At 48.0% G+C, this 10,358-nt stretch overlaps 1 protein-coding gene across 1 annotated transcript; it reads left to right on the top strand.

Moving 5' to 3' along the window:
- Window positions 1-4,841: 4,841 nt before the first annotated feature.
- ptmaa (prothymosin alpha a) lies at window positions 4,842-9,773 on the top strand. Its single transcript, XM_072572562.1, is given in 6 exon segments — window positions 4,842-4,917; window positions 4,920-5,026; window positions 7,761-7,829; window positions 7,912-8,014; window positions 8,782-8,846; window positions 9,202-9,773. Coding segments are annotated over 6 exon segments (447 nt in total). The 5' UTR covers window positions 4,842-4,856; the 3' UTR covers window positions 9,244-9,773.
- Window positions 9,774-10,358: the final 585 nt, after the last annotated feature.

The following is a 10,358-nucleotide window of genomic DNA, read 5'->3' as shown; positions in this document are numbered from 1 at the left end:
GCTTTCCTTTATTGGTCAGAGCAATAAGTATAGGAGTTAGGAGGTCATGTTGCATCTGTACCGGACATTGGTTAGGCCACTTTTGGAGTATTGCGTGCAGTTCTGGTCTCCTTCCTATCAGAAAAATGTGAAACTTGAAAGGGTTTAGAAAAGATTTGCAAGGATGGTGCCAGGGTTGGAGGACTTGAGCTAGAGGGAAAGGCTGAATAGAATGGGGCTGTTTTCCCTGGAGCATCAGAGGCTGAGGGAGTGACCTTTATAGAGGTTTATAAAATCATGAGGGACATGGATAAGATAAATAGACAAGTTATTTTCCCTGGGGTGGGGGAGTCCAGAACTAGATGGCATATAGGGTGAGTGGGAAAAGATTTAATAGGGACTTAAGGGGCAAAGTTTGCACACAGAGGGTGGTGCATGTGTGGATTGAGCTGCTAGAGGATGTGGTGTAGGTTGGTACAATTACAGCATTTAAAAGGCATGGGTATACGAATAGGAAGGGTTTAGAGGGATGAGGGCCAAGTGCTGGCTAATGTGACTAGATTAGGTTAGGATATCCGGCCGATATTGACGAATTGGACCGAAGGGTCTGTTTCCGTGCTGTACATCTCTATGACTATAAGAGCCTATGGTGTTAGTGATAACATTTTGGTGCAGAGAATTGGCTAAATGGGCAGGAAACAGCAAGTGGAGACAAAGCATTCTTTTTCAAATTGTCACAGGGCTCAGTGCTGCGATTGCAACCGTTTACAAAGCATATTAATGATAATGATCTGGAGGTGCCTGTGCTCTTCTATCCAATTCACCTAACGAAGGAGCAACGCTTCGACAGCTTATGATTTCAAATAAATCTGTTGGACTACAACCTGGTGTGTTTTCTGACCAAAAGAATGACATAGAGGAAGGAAACAAATATATTGTAGCCAGATTTGCAGGAGACACAAAAATAGGTCGAAAGGCAAGTTGCGAGAGGAATACAAACAGCTTGAGGAGAGAACATTGACAGATTAAATAAGTGGGAAAAAGGTTGACAAATGAAATATAGTATGGGAAAACGTGAAGGAGGAGAACAAAAGAATAGCATTCAAATGGAGAAAAACTGCAGAAATCTACACTACAAGGGACTTGAAGGCATTTGTATCTGAAACACAGAAAGCTTGCATCCAGGTGCAACAGGTTATCAGGAAGACTAATGGCATGTTTCACCCTTATTTCAAGGAGGCTGGAGGTTAAGAGTCAAGCCTTGCTGCAACTGTACAATGTGCTGGTGAGATCATATGTGGAGTACTCTGATCAGTTTTGGACCCCTCATTTAAGGAAAGCTACAATTTCATGAGAGACAGTTCAGAGAAGATTTATTAGGATTGTCCTTGATATGAAAGGTTTGTCTTATGAGGTAAGGCTAAACAGGTTGAGACACTACTCACTGAAGTTCAGGTGAATGAGAGGTGGTCTCATTGAGCCATATAGGACTCTTAAGCAAGGTGGGGTAAAAATGGGACTCTAGGTCCAGAAAGCATAGTCTCAGCATGAAAGGGCAGCAATTTAAGACTGAGATGAGAACAAATGCCTTCTCTCAGTGGGTATTTGGAAAACCTTGCCACAAACAGCTGTGGGGGCGGAGTCCTCATGGCTCATATACATTGAATCTTCATCAGTAGGTGATGGATCACGTCTGTGCCTGATTGGACAACAAGATGCGTGCTCTCCTTGTTGCAGGATCCTTGCTCTTCTCAGTGAAGAAGTCCAGGTGTCGCCCAGGTACGGGATCGTCACCCTTCCTGGAAAGGGATCCTCACTCTTCCCAGATCAGGATCCTGATACTGTCTCGAGCAGGATCCTCCCTGGACAAGGATTCACACTCTCTCTTGAGCAGGATCCTCACTCCCCATGGAGCAAGATCCTACCCAGAGGGGGATCCTCACTTTCCCTGGAACAAGATCTCCCCCGGAGCAGAATCCTCACTCTTCCTGAAGCAAGATCTTCCCTGTAGCGGGATCCTTACTCTCACTGGAGCATGATCCTCCCAGGATCAAGATCCTCCCCAGAACGGGATCCACACTCCCTGGAGCAGGATCCTTCCAGGAATGGGATCCTACCGGAGCAGGTTCCTCGCTAGAACGTGATCCTCACTCTTCCCAGAGAAGGATCCTCCCGGAGCGGGATCCTCACTGGAGCAGGATCCTCACTCTCCCCAGAGCAGGATCTTCCTTGGGGCAGGATCCTCATTCTCCCTGGGGCAGGATCCTCACCCTCCCCAGAGCAGGATCCTCCCCGGGGCAGGATCCTCATTCTCCCCGGGGCAGGATCCTCACTCTCCCCAGAGTAGGATCCTAACTCTCCCCGGAGTAGGATCGTCCCCGGGGCAGGATCCTCACTCTCCCCGGAGCAGGATCCTCACTCTCCCCAGAGGAGGATCCTCACTCTCCCTGGAACAGGATCCTCACTCTCCCTGGGGCAGGATCCTCACTCTCCCCAGGGCAGGATCCTCATTCTCCCCGGGGCAGGATCCTCCCCGGGGCAGGATCCTCACTCTCCCTGGAGCAGGATCCTCCCCGGGGCAGGATCCTCACTCTCCCTGGAGCAGGATCCTCCCCGGGGCAGGATCCTCACTCTCCCCGGAGCAGGATCCTCTTGGGGCAGGATCCTCACTCTCCCTGGGGCAGGATTCTCACTCTCCCTGGAGCAGGATTCTCACTCTCCCTGGAGCAGGATCCTGCCCGGAGCAGGATCCTCACTCTCCCCGGAGCAGGATCCTCACTCTCCCCAGAGCAGGATCCTCACTCTCCCTGGAACAGGATCCTCCCTGGGGCAGGATCCTCACTCTCCCTGGGGCAGGATCCTCACTCTCCCCGGAGCAGGATCCTCACTCTCCCCGGAGCAGGATCCTCACTCTCCCCGGAGCATGATCGTCCCCGGGGCAGGATCCTCACTCTCCCCGGAGCAGGATCCTCACTCTCCCCAGAGCAGGATCCTCACTCTCCCCGGGGCAGGATCCTCACTCTCCCTGGAACAGGATACTCCCCGGGGCAGGATCCTCACTCTCCCCGGAGCAGGATCCTCACTCTCCCCGGAGCAGGATCGTCCCCGGGGCAGGATCCTCACTCTCCCCGGGGCAGGATCCTCACTCTCCCTGGAGCAGGATCCTCCCCGGGGCAGGATCCTCACTCTCCCTGGAGCAGGATCCTCCCCGGGGCAGGATCCTCACTCTCCCCGGAGCAGGATCCTCTTGGGGCAGGATCCTCACTCTCCCTGGGGCAGGATTCTCACTCTCCCTGGAGCAGGATTCTCACTATCCCTGGAGCAGGATCCTGCCCGGAGCAGGATCCTCACTCTCCCCGGAGCAGGATCCTCACTCTCCCCAGAGCAGGATCCTCACTCTCCCTGGAACAGGATCCTCCCTGGGGCAGGATCCTCACTCTCCCTGGGGCAGGATCCTCACTCTCCCTGGAGCAGGATCCTCACTCTCCCCGGAGCAGGATCCTCACTCTCCCCGGAGCATGATCGTCCCCGGGGCAGGATCCTCACTCTCCCCGGAGCAGGATCCTCACTCTCCCCGGAGCAGGATCCTCACTCTCCCCGGGGCAGGATCCTCACTCTCCCCGGAGCAGGATCCTTACTCTCCCCGGAGCAGGATCGTCCCCGGGGCAGGATCCTCACTCTCCCCGGGGCAGGATCCTCACTCTCCCTGGAGCAGGATCCTCACTCTCCCCGGGGCAGGATCCTCACTCTCCCTGGAACAGGATACTCCCCGGGGCCACTCTCCCCGGGGCAGGATCCTCACTCTCCCTGGAACAGGATACTCCCCGGGGCAGGATCCTCACTCTCCCCGGAGCAGGATCCTCACTCTCCCCGGAGCAGGATCCTCACTCTCCCCGGGGCAGGATCCTCACTCTCCCCGGGGCAGGATCCTCACTCTCCCCGGAGCAGGATCCTCACTCTCCCCGGAGCAGGATCCTCACTCTCCCCGGAGCAGGATCCTCACTCTCCCCGGGGCAGGATCCTCACTCTCCCCGGGGCAGGATCCTCACTCTCCCCGGAGCAGGATCCTCACTCTCCCCGGGGCAGGATCCTCACTCTCCCCGGAGCAGGATCCTCACTCTCCCCGGGGCAGGATCCTCACTCTCCCCGGGGCAGGATCCTCACTCTCCCCGGGGCAGGATCCTCACTCTCCCCGGGGCAGGATCCTCACTCTCCCCGGAGCAGGATCCTCACTCTCCCCGGAGCAGGATCCTCACTCTCCCCGGAGCAGGATCCTCACTCTCCCCGGAGCAGGATCCTCACTCTCCCCGGGGCAAGATCCTCACTCTCCCTGGAACAGGATACTCCCCGGGGCAGGATCCTCACTCTCCCCGGGGCAGGATCCTCACTCTCCCCGGATCAAGATCCCACTCCACCCGCGCGCGGTCCGTGCGCTGCGATTTACCAGGCAGCTGACCGAATGGATGACATCACTTGATAGACCCGCCACCAACCAATCACAGACCGGTGATGTCATACCACCCCCATATATAGAAGGTGGGCAGATTGACCAATCAGTGAAGTGTGGGCTGATGCTGAATGTGGCCCCGCCCCCCTCCATCCGCCAATCCCCACGTGCCGACACCCAAATTGAGGCGTCGGGTCTCGGCGCCATGCTCCCGACTGAAAGCGGGGTGATGCTGCTAGGTGTGAATGTATCGTGTTGGTTTCTGGTGTCGGGCGCGGCGGGCGGATTCTGGCCGGAATGATGGCGGCGTGTCGGGGCGGTGGAGAAGGCGGACCAATGGAAAGGCGAGCTGGGGCGGGCCGGTCCAATGGGACGGCGCGGCGGGTGTCACGTGCGCGCGAGCTGGCTCCGGGAGGCGGGTGCTGTGTAAATGCGCGAGCCGCCGCCGCCAGCCCCGCACTCGCGACTCGAGCCATCTTTGTATTGTTCCCGTAGCGGCTCGGCGCTCAGCCCGGCACCAGCTCCAGCAGTAGCAGAACACAGCATCGTACAAGCATGTCAGACAGCAAGGTGGAATTCAATGTGGATCGAAGCCCCAAGGTAACCCCTTTATCCCCTCACCCCCCCTCCCCTTCTATCTGTCAGCGTGAGCCTGCTTTCAAAATAATAACAACAGCCCGATGCGGAGTGGAAATGTAACAAAAAAATTGCAACAAACGTCATGTTGATACATGTGAAAGGAATCAGCACGGGCTCTTTGTGTTGAAGACGGCGTGTCTCCGATGTGATTGATGCCCGCCCGGGTTATCGACAACACACTCAGGGAAGGAAAAAGGGTGTCTTTTTGTTTTGTTCCACCCCCAACCACATACCCCGTCACTTCTTTCTTTTAAATAAAACAAAACAAAAATGTGATTCCTGAAGTCTGCAGAAAGTGCTGAATGCGCCAGATACTTGCGAAAGTTGGCGTTCCGGAAAGCTACGTTCGCCTCGCTTTCTGTTTTTTTTTTCGCCCCCAGGCGGAATGTTTTTTTTTCGCTGTAACTTCTGCATTTCGCCTCGGAATGGGGGAACAGCAGCTCCCCGGGGTGTGTGTTTTTTCTGGGGGGGGGGGAGGGGGGTGTAGATAGGTAGGCGGTTTGGATGTTGTGGTGGAAGTTGAATTTCGTAAACTTGTTTTGGCGGAGAGTTGTCTCAATCCGCCTTTGGCAGCCAGTCTGTCTTGTCCGAAATCATCTGTGTCGACCGGGGGTCGACCTTTTTTTTTACTTTCTTTCAGGATGAATTTGGTGATAAATCATTCTGCAGAAGTCGATCGCGCCTTTTTTTTTGTTTAGTTATTTCCTTCCACCCCAAATCTCCTTGCTGTCCTGAGCGGTAGCTGTGGTCTCCTTCGCTATTATCTGTTCGGATACAGTTGAATTGCTTTGTAGCAACATCAAAGGGGCAGAGTCAATTCGAGTGGCTGCACGCAGCCGGCTCCCAGTTCACATCCAGCTGCTCCTGTCTTGGGTTCAGATTTCAATGGAACGATTCCGTTCTCCGCCACTGTCAGACTTTCTCTTTTCCTGGGGTCGGGGTGTTTGTTGACAGAACGCAGTTTGAAGTTGGACCTCGTTTGGGTCTTGTGTTTTTTTTAGATGTTGTGAAAGCGCGCTCTCCGGGTAGCACTACTCCTGACTTCATTTAAGGGCGCATACAGTTCGTCAGCATTAAAATGTATGGAAGCAGCCTCTGCACATCTATTTCATTCTTTATCTAAGCTGTTGAGCAGAGTCAGATAAAGGCTTACGTAAAATCAGGTCCGAGTTGTTGACTTTAAGCATTTCTCGTAGTTTTCGCGATATGCTGAGTAAATACATCGATCGGGATTCTGCTTGCTGCTGTGCTTTCCATCAGAGGAGGATGTCATGTTGAACACACGTATCCATTCTTTTGAAGGTGGATATTGTGCCGTGTTGTAAACATCCTTCGAGTTAATGGAAGGGTCTTGAGGTTTCAAATTTCCATTTGCAAACAACCTTGCTCTTTCCGCCGTCTTCCTCTTTCCCCCCCCCCCCAAAAAAAAAACTCCATCTCTCCGGTTTATTCAGTGGAAGCGCGTTTGACGGTACAATAGGGACCGGATTAAAACGTTGCGAGAATTTTTTTGACTTTGTAGTTGACATTTGTATGAAGAAAGCAGTTTGTTTGAAGCGTGGGAGCCGGAGTTTCACTTCCGTCTCTGAGACCGGGTCTATCGCGCTTTCGGGAACTGAGTAAAACCCATCGACAGCTTTTTAAAAGGTGACTGACCTTGGCTTCGTTTACTTTCGGCTTTTGTATGTCACTGAGCCGATTATGTGTCTGCACCTTAAATGCCGGCGAGTGAGTCACTTTGATTCCATGATTGATCTTTCGGGGGAGGGGAAAAAGGGGAAATATCGGCTGCTGAAAAATGTTACTTCTGGGATGCTGCCAGCGATAACCGGATTAGTAGGTAAACATTAGTAAACAGTTTCCTGAAGTTGACTCGGGAGCCTTCAGGTCACAAAGTGCATAGTGAAAGGTGGCGATATGGTCTGGTTATTTTTGTGTTCGGGACAAATACTGGCCAAAAAAATGACGAAAAGGATATCTCGAAAGGTCCTGTGTATAATGATTGGTTTTTTTTTTCGAAAGTGTTTTTTATTGGATGGGATTATAAAAACAAAATCCATCTTTTGTCCAAATGGATGGCTGCAGCCTACTTCAAACGCGTCGTGTACATGAGTGCAAGTCACGGACTTTATTCCCGATCAACGAATCAGAAATATAACCTTTTTTCAGTTCGCTTTTCGTGGAAGTTAATATGTTGCTCTCGAGTGGCTGGCACAATAGACGGCGGAGCTGAAGCTGTGGAGATGGCGGTGAACAAGCGTTTCCAGAGTGGTGGATGTACGCTATTTCTGGCAATTGACGCGTGTAGTTGGTGCATGCGGAGCACGCTGAGAGTTTGTAGTCAGTGCGCGCTCTCTCGCCCTCTCTCTCTCTCTCTGTCTGTCTCCCCACCCTCCCCCATGGGGTTGTTAAACAATAAGACAGTGCTACACTGTTCAACTACCATTCCCAAAATGCCCCATGGTTTACAGCAACTTAGATTTAAAGGGAACGGGCGGGGATACCACTAGATTAGGCGGTGCTGCTGTTTGGCCTGGCCAATAAACTAAATGCGGACAGAGAAGCCAATTTTGACGTCCTGTTTGTCGACATTTTTTTTACAAAAAATCCTAAACTGAGGACGAGTTGTATTTAAATTTGGCTTTTCGCAACATATGGTTTGTTGATGGAGCTTTTCAATTTATTTTCCCCTAAGGATTTGAAGAAAACTCAAGAGGTAGAGCCCGAAAATGGCAAAGGTGACGCACCAGCCAATGGAAATGCTGTAAGTTGCTAAGGGGGTGTGTTTTTAGTTCTACCTTCACTAGAAAATCAGAACGGTTTTGACATGGCTGTACTTTGATTAGGGAAATGAAGAAAATGGAGAAGAAGTTGAAGAGAACGCAGATGAGGTAGATGAAGAAAGTGAAGATGTTGGTGAAGATGATGATGAGGAAGAGGATGACGAAGGTAACTTGTTATTTCACAAATTGATGTGACAGGATTTCGGAACTCAATGGAGTGAATTATTGCATCAACCTCTTTTAAATTACCGGACTACAAAAATGTAATAGAAAATAACTTAATAGGGGTAATATACGTTTATGCAGTACATCCTTGACATCTGGAGTACATCAGAACTAAACATTTTTTTTTAGGAATCTGATCAGAACTCTTTGGTCTAGTTTTGATAAGCTGAAAAATTAACTTTTTGATTTCTTGGACCTCAGGTACGAAAGCTAGAAGCAAAATTATCTTGTATAGCATGAAACATTTCATTGTAGCATTTCAGTCCTCCTTCTGACTTCATTGCTAAATTGTGCTTCATTTTGTATATTCAAATTTTTGGTCCCATTTTGTAACTCATATTAATATTTCAGTTATTATTCTCTATAGTGACACTACTGGCCATTTTGAGAATGGCAGGTAGGTTCCAAACCCTGTTCAGTACCATTGTACCTTGACTGATCAATGATGTTATATTAGGGTAGCTTCAGCTGTTAGTTTTGTTATATTTTCACTTTAGGAGGCAGAACAGAAGTTATTGAAATTCAACAGATCTCAATGTTTAAAGTTTTTTTTTTGTCACTTCCATGAATGAATTGTGCACTTTTTGAATGGGATTAGGTAATGGGCTTTAAAAGCTTGCATTGTAAATTAACATAGTGATGATGAAGGGAGGGTGTCAGCACTTTGAGTGTTCACTTTATTAAAAGGATGACTTTTTCCTCCTGTAGATGAAGAGGGTGATGATGATGAATGTGAGGGGGCTGCACAGAAGCGGGTGGCTGAAGATGAAGAGGTATGTAATTTTTTTGTCCTCCCTTTTTAATGAACATAATATACAGTTACTGAAAATCATGGTTTCTTAAGTACTTGTTTGAGTTGTTTCTCTTTCAAAATTAAGCTACCTGCTTTTAATATAAGCAGAGTTAATCTATATAGACTGAATCGCTGCTGCATTGTCACTGATCTATGGAATATTCATATTACAATGCATATAAAAATAGTTGAGCTAATGGTAAGGTCGTGAAACTTGCTTTCAATTAGCATTTAGCTATCTTGGATAAAGCGAAAGTGTTTGTTTGTATTTAAATTTCATTATAAAATGAGGCAAGATAACAACCCTTATTCATCAATGTTTTTCAAACCCATAGGATGATGTTGCAAAGAAGAAGCAGAAAACAGATGATGAATAAGCTGTATTTTCATCCACATTCCCCTTTTTTTTTTCTGTTGGAAAAACTTGGTCATCATCACTAAGTAGAGTGTACACCAGTGCAAGTCACCTGCAGAATTTTTAAAATAAAATTACTAAGACTTCATGGCCCTACTTCTTTCTTAAAATCCTAAAGGAGAATTTGTTTGTATTTTTATTTACATTTTATATTTTTGTACATATGGTTAGAGGTCAGCCAATTTAAACAGTGATCTCTGGTGACCAAACAGGGCTTTGAAGTTCTTCAGTAAAACTGACTTTACTGGTGGTTTGACCATGTCTTCGCCACATTATTTTAAAGGTAATCTGTAAAAACAAAATTAATTTTGAGCATTCCAATAACTGTATGTACTTTAGCTGTACTATAAGTAGTTGGTTTGTATGAGGTGGAAAGGCCAAAGATCAAGGTTTTTTTGTCTAAAATACTGTCCATTGTGGCCTATTGTATGTGTGAAAAGTTTGTTGTCCACAATAAACCGGAATTTTATTTTGCTGAGTTTTTCTGATGAATTGACTTGTCTAGACTTTTTTAAAGTGCACATTACAGTTTCAAACACTTCACACACTGACTCAGAGATTGAGGGAACAAAGGTTTTCATCACATTCAGAGCAACCATCTTCATCCTTGAACTCAGATTTGCACTGAGTTGAAACTTGAGTTAGCATATCCAATAATGCTCAAACAATAGGATAGTGGGCACAGCAGTAACAACACAACCATGCTTTGACTACATTCTTTCTGAGATTAATATGACTTCATAACCCACTTTTCCAGATGGGAGGTGGTAGGTAGCATGTTAAATGAATAAATGACTGTGTTCTAGAACTAGATACGTGCATGAAGAAATTGATTTTGCACTTTGTTTAAAATCTAAAAATGCAGTCTCTATCATAAACATTTTGACATATTCCTAAGAATTTTGTAATCAGCAGAGGTGCATTATTTTACAGCATCCAATTATTAGGTAAATATTTTTACTAATTTGACAAATGCCAAAAATATTCCCCTTGATGTGCTATGATTCAGTTTTATTTTATTAATAATCTTATTGGTGAACTTAACTTACTTCAAGATTAGTAGGAAATTTATTTACC

The sequence above is a fragment of the Chiloscyllium punctatum genome, chromosome 6, assembly GCF_047496795.1.
Source record: "Chiloscyllium punctatum isolate Juve2018m chromosome 6, sChiPun1.3, whole genome shotgun sequence".
Lineage (NCBI taxonomy): Eukaryota > Metazoa > Chordata > Chondrichthyes > Orectolobiformes > Hemiscylliidae > Chiloscyllium > Chiloscyllium punctatum.
This window is presented reverse-complemented; position numbering and strand designations above follow the sequence as displayed.